Source organism: Pimephales promelas, chromosome 3, assembly GCF_988280905.1.
Source record: "Pimephales promelas chromosome 3, fPimPro1.hap1.1, whole genome shotgun sequence".
Lineage (NCBI taxonomy): Eukaryota > Metazoa > Chordata > Actinopteri > Cypriniformes > Leuciscidae > Pimephales > Pimephales promelas.
Genome location: NC_142771.1, coordinates 22,526,858 through 22,550,456, shown reverse-complemented (window position 1 = coordinate 22,550,456; position 23,599 = coordinate 22,526,858). Strand labels below are relative to the sequence as shown.

At 36.5% G+C, this 23,599-nt stretch overlaps 1 protein-coding gene across 4 annotated transcripts in view; it reads right to left on the bottom strand.

The window, feature by feature from the left end:
• cacna1ia (calcium voltage-gated channel subunit alpha1 Ia) overlaps positions 1-23,599 on the bottom strand; it is a 196,550-nt gene that overhangs the window by 139,950 nt on the left and 33,001 nt on the right. For all 4 annotated transcript variants that reach the window (XM_089128503.1, XM_089128502.1, XM_089128505.1 and 1 more), the window contains exon 2: positions 12,482-12,736. In XM_089128503.1, the coding sequence (XP_088984629.1) occupies positions 12,482-12,719 (238 nt within the window). In that variant the 5' untranslated portion in view covers positions 12,720-12,736. The remainder of the gene's footprint in view (positions 1-12,481; positions 12,737-23,599) is intronic.

Genomic DNA, 23,599 nt, shown 5'->3' with positions numbered 1-23,599 from the left:
CCTTTAAATTTCAGCTGCACGGGTATCCAGAATCCAAATATCAACTAGTCTACTGTCTAAATCACCTCAACTCAGCAAAACGTCTGACCACTGTAATTTCCAACATTATAATGAACACTATTATATTGTAATGAACTGACAGCTTGAAACACTTTTGACAGTGTTTGGACAAGGGCAGCATAATTGCTAGAAGAAATTTGTAATTACAAATCTTCATTGTCATTCAACAGTAGCTTGTTATTTAAAGCACACTGCATGACATCGATTACAGGTACAGTCGGAGCGACCTGGAGTTAAATGCCTTGCTCAAGAGCTAGGCTACAGTTTGTGGGGAAAGAGTAGAAGTCAACGAACTGCAACGTCATCCAACAGCAATTCAGATAGAAACAAGTGAGATTACATTGAAACAACACAAAGGTCATGACCTGGATTAGCATATTTATGTGCTGGTGAGCAGAACATCAAATACATCATCTCCTCCTTTATATTTTTCTTTCTCCACTCCATGCTGACAGCTCTGTGACATTAATCTGGATACAGTATAAATGTCTGAGGATTTCCTCTGATTAACTCTGACACCAAGAGAACTGGATGTCACTGGGAACAGTAGGTCCACTGATGCAGGGTCAGTGGGAAAGAATATCATGACTATACTGTTCTCCACAGGCCTGAGACGACAGAAACAGGGATGAAAAGCTGTAGATTAGGAGACCATTACATTTTTTTTTCTGCTTGCTGCTTTTCAAGAAAAAGCCAGAAATGTGAGATACACTTGATGTCCATATAACAAGCCCTGCATTAACTGCCTCGTTCACACCTATCCAGACACTTGCGGACGCCCTATAGTGTATATGCCACACTACAGATATGGGAATCTCATGAAACTTTATGCAGTACCACCAAATCAAAAGAAAGTTGTTGTTTTTTCTTAAAAAAAAAAAATACACACTTTTATTCATCAAGGATCATTTAAATTGATCAGAGGCGATAAATACATTTATAATGTTGAAAGATATTTCCTTTGAACTTCCTGAGAATCCCGAAAAAAGTAGCACGGTTTGAGAAAAATATTAAGCAGCACAACTGTTTTCAAAAGTAATAACAATAATATATGTTTTTGAGCAGCAAATCATATTATAATGATTTCTGAAGGATCATGTGACACTGATCACTGGAGTAATGATACTTAAAATTCAGCTTTTCCATCACAGGAATAAATAAAATATTAAAATATTAAAAATATTAAATATTAAATTATATTGTAATAATATTTCCCAATGTTTACATTTTTCCTGTATTTTTTTTTTTTTTTTTTTTTAAAGAAAATACAGCCTTGGTGAGCGGAAGAGACTTATTTCAAAAACATCTTACCAACAACAAAGAGTATTACAGTAATTATTATTATAGTAATCATAATTTAATTTAAATCTTTAGAATTGACATCTTTATGTATTTATTGCATGGTGTGTTTAATGCACAGTTAGTTCCAAATCAGTTTAATCAAGTCATATTAACACAGTGTTTTCATTGAAGCACGCATCCGTCACTAACACACAGAGTTCAGAGAACTAATTTAATAAATATAATATAATAATATATAATAAAATAATGTATTAAAAATATTAATAAATTAATTAATCGCTACATTATATCATTATATTACTTAGCAAGTAGGTGGTAACATTGCTGTTTTTGAAGTAATTAAACTCACAGCTTCATTGTTAAAGATGCTGCAATCTCTCTCTCTCTCTCTCTCTCTCTCTCTCTCTCTCTCTCTCTCTCTCTCTCTCTTTAGTTTAATTCATTAAAACAAATGTTATAATTCAATCAAATAAATCTTAATACACAACATGGAGGCGAATAACCATTATAAATTCATTTTTATTACATACATTCTACTGCATTTTATTACAGTAATATAAATCTACTGTGATTGACATTAGGTGGTCATTACTGTAATATAATGCAGTAAAAATGTATGTAATTAAAAAAATCAGGATGAATTAAAGTTATGAAAACAATCAAACATAAAAAATAACACAGTGTTGGGAAAGGATATCTTAAAGGGAAAAATCTTAATGGTCCAAAAAACAAAAAAAAAAAAAAAAACAGAAATCTTAACAGCAGATTGTCTGTGAATGAGAGTGATTGCAAGCAGTTATTAGTGTATGCATTTATGTCATAGGATATACATAAATACTTATGTATGATGCAGAGCTGCATGTGTAGCTGCGCGCACTGTACATGTGCCCTGTGTGCCGTCAGCATCATTACTGTAACGCAGGAGGAGGTCTGCTTTAGTCACTTTGACAGTGACAAAGCACTGGCATTTAAGCTAACTCCCATGGTTCACTGAGTGTTCTCCTACTCCTATGTCCCTCTATGTGTGTGATGAGCATATCGGTGGCTTTGCTCCGCTAGAGGTGAAAGGTCACAGAGTAGGGCAAACACACAGACATTGTTCATCTCTCTTCATGCTTTTCCTTTGGGAGTAAATATGGTCTTCTAACCCCTTCTCTTTCCTTCCATTTGTCTTTGTCTGTTGTTCATTCTCATGCTTGCTCTATTTGTCACTGCTTCATGCTGTTCTGGGTACGGCCTATAACAGCCCCTGCCAACAGCACAGTTAGAGACTCAGTGGTTCTCCTACCTGTTTATTGACATAGTCTTAACAGACAGCAGTCATGACCTCCTCTAGACAGATACTCCGAGCAAAGCAGACTGCACACATACATATCAGGATCCAAGGCAGGCCACAGTGAGTTTAATGGAAATGTTATTTGTTTTTGAGAAAAAAAAAAAGCGAATGAGGACAAGGTAAATGGAAGCTGACCTGATGCACTCTAATCTGAAACTAGAAAATAACATTAACCACAAGAAACCTTTTTGTTGAGAGGAGATTGGGAGGACGAGAGAAAGGGTAAAAGATGTTAAATTACTGAATACCTTAAAACATTCAACACACTTTCTTTTCTTTTCTTTTCTTTCTTTATCCTTTTTTCTCTCCTTGTCTTTTGTTTGTTCTTTATCTGTGTTTTAGTTTTTTGGTTGATGCGTTTATTTTGTAGAGTTTCTGTATGTACTTCTGCAATTCGTGAGCTTAGAATTATAAGGTTCTATCTCCACTTTTGGTCAAAATTGAGTTTGACATAATCTGATCCATTAGGTGTTTATTAATGCATGTGTGGTGTTATTTTTGTAAAAAAAGATTAATAGATAAAGCTATAATAGAAGATTATACTATATAACAGTTTTGCCAGCTTGGATGTAAAAACTTTGACGCTCAATATCTCAGAACTAACCTAAACGGAGATAGAACCTTATAATTCTAAGCTCACGAATTGATAAAAAAAAAAAAAAAAAAAAAAAACTCTTTTTGTTTTTTTCAGTCTTTTCAGAGAACAGCAGTATAATTCCTTCTTCAGCTTCCTAACTAGATGATATGCATATGTCCTATCCAGTGGCAATGAGTCGACGATACACTAAGAGAATCAAGGAACTCTATTTTAGAAAAGTCTCTATTTCCAGTTTCTGCCATGTCGCAGATGGAACAAGAACATTCAACTATGACAATTATATTCTAAGGTACTGATTATGTGTTTTAGCTAACAATAAAATGTTTAATGCGAGTTCAAATATCATTTTGAAAGACTTTGATATCCATACTGAAAGCATATATGTTACCTTAGATATTGAAAATACATTAAAAGAAAACAAGAGCATTCAAACTTTAAATTCTGTAAACAAACATGTGTAGCTCATCTCAAAGATTTGACCAGTCACTCAGTATGCATTTTATAATAAAAAATTATGCCAGCAATTATGCACTTATCCAATTTGTTGTGAGTGCAGTTGGCTTACAGTATATAGAGAGAGACCCTGCCCACACGCTCTCCTGATTGGCTGATTTTGTTCCATTACGTAACTGTGTCACCCTGTGCTTGTCACTGGAATCTAAAGACATCGTATCTGGTTATAAAACCATACTATACTCATTTTATTTTATTTGTCTGTTTTGTCATCACACTATCTTATATGTTGACATTAATCTGTATATTGCTGGCACATTACTTTAATGCAAAAAAAATAAAAATAAAAATAAATATGGTGCAATTATAAATTGATTCAAATCTCATTTTGCTTACACTCTTTCTTTGTCAAGACAAAATGTGGACAATCGGTTTCTGAAAAAAAAAAAAAAAAATCCAATTTCATAAAGGCCCGCTTGAAACCCTTGGTTAAAAAAATAGCTTAGACCAGCAAGAATTTCTATGCTGGTTCAGGTTGCTCCAGTCACTCTGACAGAGACAGAGGCACATTAGTTAGTGCTGGTCAAGATGGTGGATCAGTTTAGACATGCACTTGCAGAAAAACTGGTGAAGTTTTACCAGTCTTAGCACAGAAGTCTAGGTGGTTACCTGGGGTGCGTTTCCCGAAAGCATTTTTTAGTCATCGTTCCATTGTTATCAGCATAGTTCAGTGAGTCTGTGTTTCCCGAAACCATAGTTTCAAGGTACATTCACAAACAGCATTGCAAAGTTGTGTGGTTGGAACGGCAGCCCAATGAACTGCCGTAGCCAAGGCGACATCTAGTGTATAGAACTACGTATGTTCATTAAGAAGTTATTTCTGTATGACATCATTAACCAACATGGGTGAATGGCATGTTTGCAACAATATGGTTTTAGCAAACAGTAGTGACTAGCTAGTTGATTTCTTCAATGATGCGTAGTTTTATGGTAGTGAAGGAACGAGTTGTGTTGTTCAGGAAACGCATCTCTGGTTGGGATAACAACATACAAGAATACTGGTCCGACATTTGAAACACAATAAATGGTGGTAACCAGCCATGCTAAAACTAAACTTAAAAATGTCTGTCTTAAATCATAATACCCTGTCCTCAGGAACATTCTGTTTCGACAAGCTGCTACAACTAAAGAGACTAGCTACAACTTAAAAAGACATGGTATATTGGTCTCATTTTTTTTATTATTATTATTATTTTAGATTTTTACATTTTTAGACCCTTTTTAGATTTCATTTAGACAAAATGGCTCAAATTTCTCATCAGTTGTTTATGCAAGAAAGATTATCGTTATCTACCAGAATTTTAATATAATTTAATATGCAGCCTTACAGGAACACACAAGATATGACAAGACAGGCCTACTAAACACTAAATATCCATTTATGCCTTTCACACTCTAAGTCAGGGTGTGGAAATACCCACATCTGAACGCTGATGGGTGAGAGAGCCATTTAAGCCTGATGGAATCACTGATACCCACCCAGCATGACAAATAAACGCATCTCAGAGGCTGGGGATTCAAGAACATCAGTTTTGCTATGACCCAAGACAATGACACAGAGCCGTATTGTGCCGATACGGTAAGAAGAGAGAGGCAGCGTGAAACATCTGATGCCAATAATCCACAAGAACCATGAAGATATACCTATTACCTACATAAGGCAAGTGTGAGTGTCCAAGAAAGAGAAAGGAAGTGTGTGCAGGCATATAGAGGTGCTGTTTGAGAGCAAAACAATCTGTTCAAACGTCTGTTCATCACAGAGCCCTGAGACCACAGTCTTAAAAGATTTTAAAGCAGTCACAGATGGACCAGGAGACTAATCTACGACAACTGTTTGAGAAAGTATGATCTGTGGATCAATGTTAACAGCACACAAAAAAAATATATATATAAATATGTTAGAATGGAACACTATTTAGAAACCTCAATTTGAGCTCAGGGCACTTCCCATTTTCTAGCTTCAACGCCAAAAACAAACAGCTGAAAAACAAAATTCAACTTCAAGCAGTGCGAGAAATGTCTGTGAAATTAAAAACATACACCTAAATATCAAGCATCTGTTGCCGTGTTTCACACATCACCCACATGGATGTTACTTGGGATACCTCAGTTGTCTCTTACACCTTTATTGCATCAAATAAAACTTTAAAACACCATCTGTTTCTCAGAAAGGAGACGAATATGAGCAATAGCATTTAAGAAACATCGATGAATGTAAAGCATTCTATTTTTTTACTCCAATCCAAAACTTAAGTTGAGATATATTGAAGGAGGCATATTTGCCCGAAAGCAGCGTCATTTATAAACCAGCTCAAAAAAGATGCCTGATTAATTATTTTAAAAAAGCGCCAATATATATATATATACATATATATATAATTTTTTTTCTCACAATTGCGAGTTTACATCTCTCAATTCTGATTTTATAACACATATTTGCGAGTTTATATGTCGAAATTCTGTCATCTTTTCTCAGAATTGTGAGATATAAACTCGCAATTGCGAGTTATCAGGCCAATTCTAAGGGGAAAAAAAAGACTAACCCTCAGAATAGTTTATATCTCACAATTCTGATTTTATATCATGCATTTCTGACATTTTAACACACAATTGCGACTTTATATTTCGCAATTCCTACTTTATATCTCGCAATTCTGAGAAATAAAGTCAGAATTGTGAGATAAAAGTCGTGCAATTACCTTTTTTATTTTTCGTTCTGTGGCGGAAACAAGCTTACATGTTAAACAGACTGCAGCAATTAACAATTTTTTTTTTTTGTTTGTTTGTTTTTGTTTTTTTCAGAACCTTTAGTAAATTGCATGTCATTTTGTTCAGAATTGTGGGAGAATCGTAATCACTATTTGAAACAAAAAGAAATCGTGACTTTATCCGGAATCATGCAGCTCTACTCTATTCTGGGGAACACAAATGGAGACATTTTCAAGAAGATTCTGTCTATTGTTACATGTTATTACAAAAAATAGTGTCGAAGGCATTACTTTTATTGTCTCTTTTGAAGCTTTAAAACTTATTTTCAAAGTGTGGTGGAACCATTTCTCTGATATAGTAGGTTCACTGTTCTGTTGGATTTCTCAAGTCTGCTCAGTTTAGATTTACGAACAACTGTACCACCCAAAGTCCATCTGATCTGAAATTAGAGTGCAGTACCATCACTCAGCTTATACTGACTATAACATTCCATTACAACAGCACTCTGGACTGATCTGCGGTCGGCCTGAATTTACTACACAGTGTCAGACTAACACATGCAAATGGAGAGCGATAGACAGCAAGAGATGGTAGTCCTCAGTAATTACTTTAACATGCTGTGACATAAATCACACACCAGAGAGTTCTTATTGAGTGCCTGGTGAGAAAAGAGACAGAGGTGATGGAGGGAGGAAGAAAGAGAGAAAGAAAGACAAGACAAGAGGTTGACTGATCTTAAAGGAACAGTTTGCAGCAAAAAAAAAAAAAAAAAAAAAACGGAAATTGATTTATTAACCTCTATGTCATTTCAGAGTGTAGAACGCACATTTTTTGATAATTACACTACCATTAAAAAGGTAAGTCATAAAGTAATAAGTTAATCATTTTATTTACCAAGGATGCATTAAATTGATAAAAAAAAATTAATCTAAAATGAACAGGAAACCAGTGCAATGAGGCAAGAATTGGAGTTATATGAGCGCACTTTTTGGTTCCTGTTAAAACGTGCTACAGAATTTTGGATATGTAAGAGTGAAAGTGTGTTGTGATTTATGCCGATATAAAGTGCATTACAATAGTCTAAATGAGAAGAAATAAAAGTATAGCTTGTTCAAAACTGTTAAAAGACAAAAATGGTTTAACTTTGGCTAAAAGGCAAAGATGATAAAAACTAAATTTCAAAACTTATTTGTTAGTCAAGTTTGAAATCATTGTCTATTTTTACCCCAAGGTTAGTTACAACAGGATGCACAAAGTCATTAAGCGGGCCCAAGTCTATCATGGGGTTTGTGAAACTGCATGATCACTGTTTTGATCCAACCACGCTTTGACGTCATTTAAACAGTCAAGTAGGGGTGTCTTGGGGCTGCCTTCATGCTTTCTGATTGGCATATTAATTTGAAAATCATCAGCATAAAGATGATAGGAGATGCCATGCTTTTCAAAAACTATTCCAAGTGGAAGGAGGTACAGTACAAAAAGAATAGGACCAAGAATTGATCCCTGGGGGACCCCACATTTAAAAGGCGGTAGAGTTCCCCATTTTAACAAATAAGTGAAAGATATGACTGTAACCCTTTTAGGGCAGTCCCCCTGACTCCCACACAGTTTTCCAGGCAAGATAAAAGAAACGTGTGGCCAACTGTGTCAAAAGCAGCAGTGAGATCTAAAAGCATTAAAATGGCTGAATCACCAGAATCTGTCATTAAAAACAGGACATCAAAAAACTTTAAAAGTGCAGACTCAGTACTATGAAATGCTTTGAAACCTGACTGAAAAAAATATCTAAGATTCCATGTGCCTCCAGAGAAGACTGTAGCTGCAAAAATACCAGTAGTTTCCAAAATTTTCAAATAAAAGGATTTTGAAATAGGGTGATAATTTGAAACATTTGTGGACTCAAGTCCAGCTTTCTTAATCAGTGGCTCAATCACTGCTTTTTTACAGAATGCAGGCACAACTCCAGAAGACAGGCTACTAAAGACAGAAGGGGGGTCGGGGGGGCTGATATTGGCTGATATTTGAAATTTTACTGTTAAAAAAGTCCAAACATTTCCACACACAGACCCAATGGTTTTAAAAAGAACACGTGGATTGTTGGCATTTTGAGAAACTATTTCTGAAAAATATTGTGTTTGTTAAACTTGAAATTTGTTTTGATAGTTTCTCCAGCAGTCCTGTAAAATCTGATAGGACACCTGCAGCCCATCCTTCTTTTTACATCCCTACACACAAATAGCCAATAACATTTATCATGCCTAAAACAAACACAGAGAAAATTACAGTTCTCAAGATCCCCTTCCTTTGAAAGCCAAGTTAAAAAGATATAGGCTACGTTTTCAATTAAGACCTAAAAACCTCTATAGATGGAGCCTGCCAAATAAAGGGTGGAAGACTGTTCCACAATTTAGGAGAAACTACAGTAAAACCCTTTGACTTCTTAGAACGGGGGACTGCCAACATTAGACCCGTCGATCTTAGTGTCCTAGCCGATGTTTAAATTACCAAAAGGTTATGATATAAATTGAAGACATTTTGTGGAGAGCTGAAATAAAATCTTCCTATATTGCAGTACTGGCAGTACTGTATATCAATCCTATATTGAACTGGCAGCTAATAGATAGAGGATAACACTGGGATAATGTGGTCCTTTTTTGTGCCGGCAATAAACCTTGCTGTGGCGTTCTGTATTAGCTGCAAATTAGATAATTGTCACTGACTGATCCATGCATAGAGGGAGTTGCAGTAATCCAGCCTTGAGGTAATAAAAGAATGAACAACAATCTCTAAATATTTAAAAGTAAGAAAGTTAACCTTGAAATCATTCTAAGTTGATAAAAACTACTTTTTTACAACAGATTTGATCTGTTTTTCAATTATTTCAGTCAAGTATGACAACCAGATTCTTCATGCTGTCTTTCACAGTTGGGAGCAACAGAACTGGCTATCTTCTTTTTAACTTTTGGTGGACCAAATATAATTATCTCAGATTTTCTTTCATTAGGTTGAAGAAAATGATTAGACAGCCAGACTTTGACCTCATTCAGACAGAACAAAAGGGACTTCAAAGACTGGCTCAATCCAGCTGTAAATTTCTAGTCAAATAACAAATAACTGTATTGTCTGCTAAGACATGTCATGGTGTCAACAGATGGATCCCAGCGGGCACATATACAATAGGACCCAGAATAGATCTTTTATGAAACTGGATGAAGTGTTTGCAAAAATCAACAGAGAATGTTCCATCCTGTAGAATGCTCTTATCCATTTTAGAGCTGTCCCACAAATGTCTACCAAAATGCCTACATACACAACGTTCTAAGAGAATCGAATGATTAACAATGTCAAATGCAGAACTGAGATCCAACATAATTAAAACAACAGCCAGCCAAGAATATCTGTACATCGTTCACAACCTTTACGAAAGCAGTCTCTGTACTGTGACCAGCAGCTCTAAATCCAGATTGGAATTTATCCATCATTCCATTCTCTGATAAAAAAGGGGGATGTTTGTTTCAGTTTCATCTGAAATGCATCTCAAACCACCTCTTGAAGTGATTTGAGTGATCTTGAAAGTGTTTCTAAGGGCATTTACACCCGGTACATTCAGGATCAGATAGGTATCCATTCAGAAAAAAACACACAAAGTGACCAGGTGTAAACAGGTTTGGAACATCAAAAGGCTGAATAAAGAACAAAGACAGAATTGTCATTACTGGCATGTATTATCCCTTTAAGTTCATTCAGCCTCTAAAGGCCTATGGGGAGAGAGAAGGGTTATAGGAGGATACAGAAACATGAGAGAGACGCAGGCAAAAGCAGGTTGAGAAGGTGAGCGAGCATCAGTCTTGTCTGTGTGATGAGCTGTCGTAGCAACATAGACCGGTCAGGACTGGAGATTAGTATTAACCTTGTGTCCCGAAGATCTCTTCAGGACACATGGGGGCTGAATTTGACAGTCAAAGTGATGTGCGATGCATTGAGGTCTATTAGCTACACCTTTATTACTGAGAGAGAGAAAAATCAAGGCTCTTGGCAATCCACGGAGTGACATCCAAAAGAAATCAAGCCACTGTTCAAATTCTACTAATTAAACTAAGAATGCCAGTTATTTCATCCTCCTATCATACTATCAAGAGGCAAGCCCTTTTATATAAAGAACAAAGATAACACTTAACAGGCATTTGAGTCCATAAAAGAAGGTTAAAAGAAGGAACAAGGAAATGGTATGGATTGAAAACCAATACTAAATGGTTTCAGAAGTGTTGACAGAATCTAATTTTCGCTCTCGTATTGGGAGTCAAAGGTTTGGAATATCATTATTCCATTAGGGCACTGTGATGACGGGCGTTGTCATACTTGGTGTGCTGTGGGGATGATGTCTAGGGAGCATTGCAATGAGCCAATTGATGGTGGCTGAATGTTTTGTTCTAGATTTGTGGGTCTAATACTGACAAATATTATTTTGTAAATGCATACACAGACACACACTAGTAGCCATTTGCAAAATGAATGGGCAGTTTTGAACATAAGGGATGATTAATGGTCAACCTTTTTTAGCTTTTCCACTGAAACTCTGAGACATTTACACTGTCGAAAAACTTACTGTAAGCACACTGAATGTAAATCAGAAAGTATCTGACTGCATTTGTGGTACAGTGTAACCGTAATCTTGCAAACAAAGTGACAGCAAACAATCTGGGACCTCATATCTAAAACACTAAATCACCAATTAAAGTGTTTTGACAAGGGCAACAATATGCACAAACTATTAAAAAAGATAATGATTCATTTTGCCAACATTTAAATATGCAGGGAAAGGAGGAGGGAGATAATTTCCTCTCTCTCCGCCCTTATCTAATCTCTCTTATTACTAAATAATTAGCAAATTGCCCCTTGGGCTTGATAAAGAAGAGTACTCCACTTTAATTTCAATATTTCTGAAATGTAAACCATACGATGTCAATAAGCCCCTAGTTCCCCAGAAGTGTGAAATGCGTTTCTGAATATACATCATCGCAAATTCACAGATCCAGTGTCCTGTTTTTTAAAGCATGTAAAATTAATCTCAGCACACGTTTGACCATGAATAAAGTCATCAAAGGATATTTTCAAGTTACTGAGACATCCCATTAAGGCATTGGAATAAATTTGGCATGCTGTGTAGACATGTGTGAGTGCTAATGTCTTCTCAGAAAGTGCTTCTGTTTGCAGATTTCCTGCTACCGCTCACTAGCCGGCCAGCAGCTGGAGACAACCGTGTTTGAGCGTGCTCGTCTTTGTGGTAACAGCGAGTGGTACTGATTAGCACCCTGTGGCTGTCCAAGCATTGGGAGATTTGGGCCACTGTGGGAAAAGGAAGACCTGTACTCATCGTGTATAAAAGGTTTTCACTGAGCCCAGCCAAATGAGAGTGTCAGCCAAACCAACGCAGAGACGTGAAATTCGATTTAAGACACTTTCCAAAGGAGTCTGAGTCCCCAAGGCGGCCACGGATGACTGGCAGAAATACATAAAAAGGAAAGAAAAATCAACTCTCAAACTTCAAATGTCGAAACTGAGTCCTGCTTTGCGAACTGCACAAAGAATACATTATCGATGCACTTTAAACCCTTACCTATGTAAAGTTATTCATTAATATTTCAACTTGATAATTCATTATTTAACTGCATAATTTAGACTGTATGTTCCTTGACTTTCCAGTTACATTTTCACACTGTAACTCAATATCACTGACACTGGTGGCAACAATTCTCGCCATTGAACAACATCGCAGTGTTTAGATCAGCTTGTCACAGTGATCTCGCAGATCTTAATCACTGTCTTGCTGACTTAACAACAGAAGGAAGCTGGATTAAGTCACCTGTCAATTAAAAACATTTCTTCCAAGTCCACCCATGCTAGGCATTGTTAGAAATCACACTCTACTCACGACCTGTAAGCTCCAGCAAATAAAGGATATGGGTTCGACACCATGCGAATGCACCAGTTGCGTGGGCAAGTGGTCTGCTTGAGGCAGAAGAAAACCACTGGCGCCAACTCGGGAAATGGCACGACCAAAGTGCTGAGGTCACTTCCTGCATCATCGCATGGCCCCACCTCCTCGATGATGTCATCTCCCTGAGAGGGGACGAAGTCCTCGCACAGCCCCGCCCCCACCTGGCTCACGCCAAGCGGCACGGGACACTGATCAGTCGTCATGGTGACGGAGCGGCAGCCTGTGGAAGGATAAGAAAAAGATGCATCAATATCCAGATTTTTTTTTTAAATCCTCAGTTACCCACTATAGCAAATTCATAACACTTATAATTAATACATATGATCACTAAACATGGGTTAAAACTAACTGAATCACAGCAATGGTTGTATTTGAGAAAAATAAACGTACATATTGAATGTCACCGCTTGCTAAAGTCACACAACAAGGTCACTGCTTGCTTACTCCTACCATTGCTAATCCTTCCGGAACAAGACATTTTCAAACCAAGTATTTAACTACTTTTTTTCTTCATTCTTAATTTTCAGGTTATGTATGTGTGGTTGGAGCTGGGCAATAAATCAATGTTTACAATAACAATAGAATTAACAACACTTTTGTGCAATTTTTGATATTTAGCCTATGTTCAGTATGTTCACTTGCACAGACATTTCATTATCCACAGTGCTGTTGCATCCGCAGGGGTCACACAAAGGCTTGAATTTCAAAAGCTTTATTATACAGAGAGTCTGTACAGCAAGACTGCTAGAAGTAGCATCTAATCTCATAAACAAGCCTCTTCGGGTCGCCCGGCCGGCAGTGAATCCCATTTCAGCAGTTGTTTATATCTGCCTTTGACTCAAAAAGAAGCAAGAATGTAACACTTTGCAAAATCATAATTTATATTGAAAGATAAGGACTTTTTTTTTCCCTATATCTTATTTTTTGGGGTGGGAGGATGCTGTAGTTAATTTCAATGTATTATAATTTTTTTAATACAATTTATGTAGCACGAAAAAAAATACAAACAAAAGTATGGCAATTTGAGTGTAGCCATGTGTATGTTGATCTTCTGTGGTGTTAAGGCGTAAATGTTGTGGAGTATCAACTTGATTAAAAAATAGATGTGTTCAGAATCAGATCAAAATTATTATGATTTATCCAATATTCAATATAGTATTGTGCAGGATTAAAATTCGAGCATACTTAAACTAAATTAGATGAAATATTAAAAATATATTATATTGTAAGACATTAAAATTAAGTTCCACAATTCACCCCAAAAACAAAACAAAAATTATTTCTGAAAACACAATTCATTCAAGAATAATAATAATAATAATAAAAACCTGAATGTCACTATGTTCAATGCATGGATGTCTGAGGGTAAATATTCCGTATTAATCCTCCATTTTAAGCCATTCTAAATGAAGGTAAAATTTTACATGGCTTGTGACATCTACAGAAGCAATCTCAAAGCGTCTCTCTTGAAAGGTTCATAAATTATTGCTAAAAACCTGTTTCTCTATGGAGAAAATTCGATTTTTTTTTTCTAAAACCCTATTGATGTGCTGTATAACACTAGATAGACTGAAATGCAAGCCACACGGAAACAGATAACTTTCGATTTGCTCATATTGTGCTGGTGCCATGTTCCTGTGCCAGCGCTGAGCTGCTCTGTCATCTGCTCTGCTTTCATGAAGACTGGAATAAAAACAACTCCAAATCCGTAATGAATGCAGCAGCATATTGCGCTTCATCCCCGTTCATTCACTCACTGCACACAGTGACTCATAAAGAAGGAGATGTAAGCATGGATGAGTTTCTGCAGCATCAGACACATGCTTCACCTGACTGCGATTCTCACTGAAGTCCAGTACTCCATAAGTTTCCATTAGCCCTGCCCACTTCAATTTAATCTAACAAGCCACTTTCCTTTTGTCCTGGAATACAAAATCTACCTACTGTCGGTGTTGCTGTGGTGATGAGCAGAATCTAATTTGCAGCTTCTCCCTTTTTTCCCTCTCCATGAGTAGATGCTGAGGCACCAACATCTAAAAAGGCTCTATTTGCAGCCATTATAACAGCAAATGCAGCTAGACGTTCAGTTGCAGCAAATGACAGAAAGGAGAAATGAGCCGATAACAACAGGACTACAGTGTACTATTTTTACAGTCTCGAAACGGTTTATCTCGCATTCATTCTTCATGTCATCTAGCACTCTGCTAATTAGCTTCATTTTGAGTTTCTCATCATCTCCTCAAAAGTTTCACAACGTCTTAATCTCTTTCCTCTCCTGCTCTTGCCTCCCTCTTGTCTCAGTCTAGCAGGGAGAGCGCTGTGGTAAGTCTCTCTCTTGTGTGTTAACGCTAAAACACATTAGCACTCCTAATGGGAGAATAGACACACTCTCACATTCAACGCTAAAAGCTGCAGGAAGCCCCTGAGAGCTTGTGCTGACGCTTTTGTTTAAATCAGATGCACACTAAAACACCTTTAGCTCAAGCACACATTTACCTTACATATTTACAAACTCAATACTCTAGTGGGAATAGAGTACAGATACACAAATATAGACATTAGATGGATACTATTGACATATAGATACTAATTGCAATAAATATTTTCATGCAAAGGCCACAAATTTAAAATCTTACTAGAAGGACCTACATCCTCTTAAGTAGCATATGATATTTATAAACACAACACCACAAACTAACAGGTACACAGGTACTGAGTGGCGTTTTATATATATATATATATATATATATATATATATACAGTGTTGTGCAAGTTACTTCCAAACTGTAATACATTAGGTATTACTTGTTACTGTTATTTAAAAGTAATTTATTACCTTACAATATTACTGTCTCAGAATTGTAATGCGTTACATTACTCATGTATTACTTTTGAGTTACTTTCACCAAAATAACTACAGAAGTAGAACTTAACTTTGGGGCTTCTAACGATATGCAATATGAAACCGAAATCGCGATTCGCCACATCCACGAACCTACAGAATCGCGACACACCTCTTCCAACTCCCAGCGTTATTCTCCTTACCGTCCATATCCAATGCTACCTTATCTTAAAATTAGACTATTAGTATTATTTGAAGTTAACATTATAAAATATGTAGACCTACACCACAAAACTAGTTGAGGATAAATTATTTAAAATTGGGGAAGTCCAGCATTATGGACATGACATTTGCAGTCAAAACTTGAAATAAAAATTCTCAGAAAATACATGTATTGAAACGTATAGAGGCTACTTCCTTAAAGGACTCCAGACATTAGACAAAATATCAGTCTATGTTTTATTTTTAATATTAGGGAAAAGACACACATTCATGCGTGACAAAAAAAATAGGAGGCAAAATATATTTTTTGTAATTCTGTTAATTACACTGCGCAAATCGGATGACGAAGGGTTGGCTCTGCAGTCTCCATAGAACTTAAAATATTCATTTTATTTTATTTTTCGTGTTCGCAATTATGAGGAAAAAACAATGTTACAGACGCGACCGCTCTGAACTGGCACTAAAAGACTGCTTTAAAACTTTCACATAGTCTGTTGCCTTTAAGAAGTAAAAGCAGACAATACACTGTAATACAACTGTAATACAAGCCTCACTGAACATGTAACGAGTAAAATATTACTGAAAATTGATTAGTAATGCCTTACACTACTGCGTTACAGCAAAAAGTAATATGTTACTGTAATGTATTACTTTTGTAATGCGTTACTCCCAACACTGTATATATATATATATATATATATATATATATATATATATATATGAAGAGTTCAGATGCAAAAGCCTCTAAGTGCCATTTGAAATTTTCTTATAGAATGATCATTTTTATCAAGCTTGTATATTTAAGTTCAGTAATTTCACTTAAATGGCAATGATAATTACCTATTAATTGTTATTTAAGTGAAATTACCGAACTTAAATATACAAGTTTGATAAAAATCATCATTAAAGAAGAAAATTTCAAATGGCATTTAGAGGCTTTTGCATCTTAACTCTTCATATATTGCTTGAGAGAAATTGCCAAACACATTAAAAGCTCTTGATATCTTCACCAGACAAACTCACACATACTAAAAGCTCTTTAACTCCCTTTAGACCAGGGTGCATGTGGCTCTTTGCACTGTTCTCCCAGGACAGCACTTAAAACCCGACTTTCTCCTTCTCTTTATTTCTCTCCTCTTTAACAGAAATTTATTTTATCAACATATTAACTGTCCTTGAGTTCCAAGTGATTTTGTATCAGTCTTTTGTTCTTTGAGACATTAAACATATGCACAGGAGTGAAAGAGTATGAGGCAAAAAAAAAAGTCTAAAACACAGCTGAGTTTAGATATGAATAGTGTAAAAGGATTCACAACAGATTCATACAAACTATTAGTTCTCAACCTTTTTCTAGTGTTGATAAAGACTAAAGCTAATCATTACAGTAACATAATACAAGCCCAAACCATCTTTACATAAGGCCAACAAAACCTCTGCTGTATAGTGATTGGTACTTTCTAAAAACATCTAGTCAGAGCACATGCACATATGCTGCAGATCAGATCAGTTAAGGCCAAGTATTATTATCATTATTAATAATAAATGATAGATTATATAGATAGATTCCATATAGATTATAAGATCAAATCAGTCATTTTAAAACTTTTTTGGCAGACGCAATTTCACAAACAGCGTGATTCGGTGGTGCTGTGTCCTTTATCTCTCTCTTTCTCTGTCAAAATGCACATCACCAAATTACATCTATATAAGGAAAGCTGGATCTCTGTATAATGGCAAAAGTATAATGGATCTGTGTCCTAGCTCTTAAGTGACAGTAGTCTAATATGTGTATGTTGATAAAACAACAAAAGATAGCTTTAAGGAATCAGGGTTAGCACAGTAGCCTATGTATTTAAGACGATCCAGAGTTATTTTACATTTGAATACTTTATTCAGTTTTGGTAGTATTTCTGAATAGTGGTGTTAGATCTATAGACTGTAAAAAAATATGGTTAAACCATGTAAAACACATTTTTTTCTCTTTATTTGTCTTTATTCTGTTGTATTTATTTTTTGCTTTTTTAATTTAATTTAAAGATTGAAATCAAGTTTCCCTGTGTTGTGTAAACTCTTAACAACAAAATTACCCATTGTAAAAACACAATGAGTGAGCAAACATTTAAGAGAGATAATAAAAAAATCTATTTAAAAAAAAAAAATCAGATTCTCACTATTAACAAGTATCTTATTAGTGTGCATATTGGCTGTTTATTAGTACTTATAAAGCACATATAATTTCCTTAATCTGCATGATCTTATTTCATTTCATTATCTTCATCCTACCCCATACTTAAACTTAGCAGCCTTACTAACTAATAAGTAGTAATCATTTAGTAGTAATCGAGTTTATTGAGGCAAAAGTCTTAGTTAATAGTGAGAATTGGACCCTAATCTAAGTGAACATTTTTTCTTATTGTATCGAACTTGTATCGAACCTTGACCCCAAAACAAAAGTATGTACTGAACCGCAACTTTACACACCAATATACACTTTTTGGATATTAAGATTGACATTGCTATTTACCTATTTCAATGTTATGTTATTTGCTTGCTTTTAAGGTAATGCCATATATGGTTGAATGAATATGAGATTAAGTAACTGCAATACTTCCTTTGTTAATATAACAAAGGCCTACTGTAGGAGAAATAAACAACAGTTGTGAAAGTTAGGTTCCCGAGATTGATACTTTTGTTACCAAACACAAAGGTTACCACACAGGGGTGAAGAGAGCATGTTAATGACTAATATGGAGTTGGAATTTCCCAAGATGTAGTATAAAAAAAATCGGAGGAGTAAAGGCCACCTCAGATGCTGCCTGCATTAAGCAAATAGGAAACCCGATACTCTAAAAAGGGACTCTAACACCAATAGAGTGTTTTATTGTTACAATTGCCCCCTGTGAGACTTTACTAACTATTAACTGAGCCTCAAAAACGATCTTTTACGTCATTCCTGAAGAAATTCAGCCATCTGGCGGAATTAGGCTAGATTTGACTATCCTTACCCTACCTGAATAATAAATAAGGTTGAAAGTGAACGATAAAAGGTCACAAAGACTAACAATATTCATACACGCACAAATGTATTATTATACATCTAAAAATTCTGCATTAAAATGGTCTCCGCACATATGGGTGTTTGAATAGTAATGAGACCTAGACAGCATTATAATTGCGTGTTATAATCATATGGATATCACATGGCTACTTTCCATTCCAGGTCATCCTATCCTTAATGCGTTATAAAACAATACATGCAGTTTGCCAGACCCATAAACACTCATCTCCTCTAACAATATCAAGGTGTGTAAAATGGTAAAATAATATAATTGCTGCTTTATTATGATTAAGACATCAGTCAGTACCTGACTGTGTTGACAGCAACATTTGGCCAGTCTTGGGCTTTCACATGCTCGAAAACTGCCATTGTGAGGTTGTTGGCTGCCTTACAATTCAATTTAGATCTTCAAAAGTTGCATCGCAATAATTGCTAAGTCATTTTGTCTCTGGCGGTGTGCTAAGCAGATTAAATTGGCCAGCATCACATGTTAAATGTCATTTTCAGCATTTTTGTTAACCATTAGGTTAACCATTACTCTGCAAAGCATTACACATTTTACAGAAACACTTCATGCCACAGAGAGACTGAAAAAGAAAGAAATAGGAACATAATAGGAACGTCTATCTAAAACAATTTACTTTAATGTCACGTTAGTTTATAGACCACAGTAACTAAAAATGATGAATAAATAATAAGTAAATGGAAATGCAGCGCTAACTGCGGGAGCGTAAGCTTTACCGGTCATCCTCTCATTGTGCTTTAGTTTAGACTACCATCACACCCTTTGCTTAGTGTGGTTGCAGAAGTAAACAGCAATCTCTATAATTGAGCACTAAACTTTGTGTGCTCTTGATTATCAATGCCGGAATGCAGGAGAGTGTCTTTAAAGGGTCCCAGAAAAGTATGTCAGAAATTCTTGGTAGAACTACAGTGTGACAACAATTTATGTTTACAGTATATTCTCCGTCTCAAGTTAGGGCCCAGTAGGGAGCCAAGCCCTAAGCACAAACACAGGCACGCTAAGCTTTCTTCAACCCTGATAATTACAACATCAGGCATATTTCAACACAACCCAATGCATGTGGCAGTAGTTACAGACCACTATTAGCAAATGTTGGCTTATTAGGCCATATTACATTAAACAAATATGCCTAGAGGGGCTGCGCGATATATTGAAATAAAATCAATATCAAAATATGGCTTGTGTGTGATTATCTACCAGTTTCAGAGAGAAGTGTATTTCTCTATTTTGCAAATGACTGAGCATCACAGCCAAGCTAATGTCCCTACTTTAAAACCAAAGCCTTACAAGGTAACAAAATATAAAATATTTTGCAGCAAATGCACATCCAATGGCACGGGCTGAGCCCCGTCAAGGAACCCCACTAGAGCGGTTCAAAGGGTGGACCCTTCAAAAATCCCCACGGCCGTGGAAAGGTCCCATGGTGCCATAGAGGGAGGTCTGAAGGGGTTAATCCTAGCAACCTTCAGAAATCTCAAGACCAGGCCATTTCTTCCCAGCGATTGGCCAGCCACCAGGACATGACGAGCTGCAATGGCTGCCACATACACTTTGAGCGTGGACGGGGCATGGCCTTGCATCCTGCAAGGATGTGTTACGACATGGTTTGTTGAGGTGCACAGCTCTGGTTTGCCAACTGGCAGTCGAGTTTGGGCACAGGTGAGCGGTCAGAGCCTCTTCGAGGGGTGGCAACGTCTCATAGCCCTTCTCCGTGGTGCCATCCACTGAGGAGAATGTTGCGGAAGCAACATAGGGAATGGAATAAGGAGTGTGGCAGTGTGGTTAGCTCCTCGTGCAAAAAATGGTGCTGGTTTGTGACGAGGGTCCTGCTGGTGCCCAGGCAAAAAACAACCATCCAGCCGACTTTGAGGAGGCTCTTGGGGCGTGGCCCACTCGCCATGGTCGTGGGGGCACTGCTCTTCTTCTTACAGGATCGTAGATGATCGAGCAGGAGAGAGTGATGCACGCGGGGACTCGGTCGGCGTGCGATCACTAACATCCATGTTCTCGCTGCTTTTTTCTTGGCTGAAGTAGGCCAGAGAGAGGGGGCGCAGGTTTACACTCATGTCCAGATGCAGATGCTCTTCCCACTTATTCTAGAATGATTTTTTTCTTTCCAAATAGCTATTCAAATAATTTGGTGAAAACTTCTGTATCTTTTAGGTATTCCAGAAAAACAAAATATCGCAACGGCATTATTTTTCCAATGTTGTCCAGCCCAAGCTTAAAACATCTGTACGAACATCAAAATATGCATATGGTTCTCAAGCATCAACTGTTCTACACCTTTAAACCTGTGCTTTCTCACAGTGTGCTCAGATCACACTAGACCCCTCTCAAGCAGTCTCTTACCATTCCGGCCTCCTCCTCCCCATTTCCTAAGAGATGGCCCCTGTAATGAGCTAAGTCACGTCTGGACTCCGGAGAGTGGATGCCAGTGGATTAGCGATTAGTTACTGCAATCTGTTTCGCAGCATTAGCCATATCAGTTGCATTGGTGTGTCAGGCTTGCACAACATTGTTTAGGGGCATTAGCATCAGAGTATTTCAAGTTGAAACTAAGTCCAGGAGTGTTAATGTGAATTTATTAGATAATACCAAAAGAGACAGGCTTATTTAAATGGGACCCAGTCGAGGCACGGCTCATTCAATTCAGTGGGCTGCCATGAAATGACTGCAGCTTAAATAAAAGACCTCATTTAAACACAAATGTCAAAAAGAAACAAAACGTCTCAGCAATGTTTTCACTCTGATTTAAACCTTTGCACAAAGCAGCTCTGCAGGCAGCTTCAAGACATTCACTAATACAATATATATATATATATATATATATATATATTAAATTCTAAAACATTAATTACAGCAAAAAAAAAACAAATTAATCTAGCACCCGTTTTGTTGAGCACCAAAACTAGACACACGTTGTTAAAGCGACCATTTGAGCTTATAAAACTTAAACTTTGTTATTATTGAGCAATCGTTTCACTTGATAAGACCCTTATTCATCATCTGAAATCGTTTAAAGCCCTTCGAACAGTTTGCACTGAATGTGTCTTTTGGACCTTGAACTGTTTGGTTCCCATTGAAGTCCATATGGAGAAAAAATCCTGTAATGGGTTTATCAAAAACCTTGATTTCTTTTCGACTGAAGCAAGAATGACATGGATATCTTTGATGACATGGGTGTGAGTAAATTATCAGCAAACGTTTTGTTTAAAAGTGAACCCTGCAGTGATGTAAAAGAGAATGGTATGCACAAGTGTATTCAAATGTCTAATGCTGATTCTGGTACCATGATGGTTACAATTTACACACCTGGCTGACAGGATAACAGCATTTTTATACTTGTCAGTATATACACTAACCCTGCCCCCATGAGGTTTGTCGGCATGGCACTTGGTGTGATTGACAAGTGGCTGGCATTGAGCTTGGCTCAGGGAGTTTTGGCCAGCAGTGCGGTTTCAGATAAAGAATATATCCGCCTCTGTAAAGATTTAACAAAAGGACAATAGTTTTTTTTTTTTTTTTGTTTTTTTTTTTTTTGCAGATTAAAATGAAACAATGCCTATTACACTTTTAAAATGAAAATGTAATTTTCTAAAATCTCCAAAAGTAGAACTGCAAAAATAATGATTGTTTTCAAAGCAGTTCTTCCTATCAAACATCCCACATCTATCATTGGTCAGACAAAACTTGCACTATTGGTTGAGTTGGTCAGGATGCACTAACAAACAGAGAAATATTTTAAAGGTTTAAGAGAACTTAGGCAATTCAAAGGAATCATATGCAAAGCTTATTAAAGGATTAGTTCACTTTTGAAAAAATTTTTGCTGATAATTTACTCATCCCCATGTCATCCAAGATGTCCATGTCTTTCTTTCCACAGTCAAAAAGAAATTAAGGTTTTTGATGAAAACATTCCGGGATTTTTCTCCATATAATGGACTTCAATGGGAAACAGACGGTCCAAGGTCCAAAAGACAGTTAATAACAGTCTCAGATGCAGCTTCAAATGTCTTTAAACGACACCAGACGATGAATAACGGTCTTATCATGCGAAACGATCGGTTATTTCAAAACTTATTCCAAAAATGTAACTTTTCTAAGGACAAATGCTAGCCTTGCTCTATTCTGTGAGGCGCGTTGTAACGTCACATAATACGTAATTACGTTTAAAAGGTCACTGGCGACGTAGCCAGAAGTACAGAATCAAAATCGTCCGACATCGTTGTTTTACCTTTTAATTCCTTTTTTTGTAAACGGCGTTTGAGTTAGTTTGCACGTTCAACCTATGCGTTCAACTTGTAAACACTGACTCTGTAAACTTTAATATTTGTTTCTGCAAATGGTAGATTATAAGAGAAAGTATTTTAACTTACATCACCTTTAAAAGTTGTGATTTAATGAATGTAGCGACACATCTTTTCTTCCATATTGTGGTATACAATAAATACAATTGAATGGATTATTAAAAAAGAAAAAAAAAGTACAGTGGGACTTGGTTCTGTCTATTGGTTGATGATTGGAAGGAGGCAGAACTGAATGCAAATTTGCAGTTGACTGTGCTGTAAGACAGGGGCGTTTTTTTAAGTGGAAAACGTGGTAAATGTTAAATTTTGAGAGCCCGTTCTTCACAATAAGATGATTTTTTTTTTCCAATGCTGTCATCTGTGTGAGCCACAGATTTCACTGACTCAAAGCTTAAAGAGAAGCTTGAACTGTACAAGGGGAAAACTATATAAAAACATAATACAAAGAGCAACACATCCATAGGAAAAAAAAAACATGGCAGTTTGCTTTAAAATAGAAAGCAGGTAAACAAATGACTTTAACAAAGAAACTGTCAGCAGCTGTTACCCACAACTCATGCCATCTTCTCAAAGCACAATGTGAAATTAAAGATAATGGTGAGAGTGTCATGACAGATGCCAGGCTC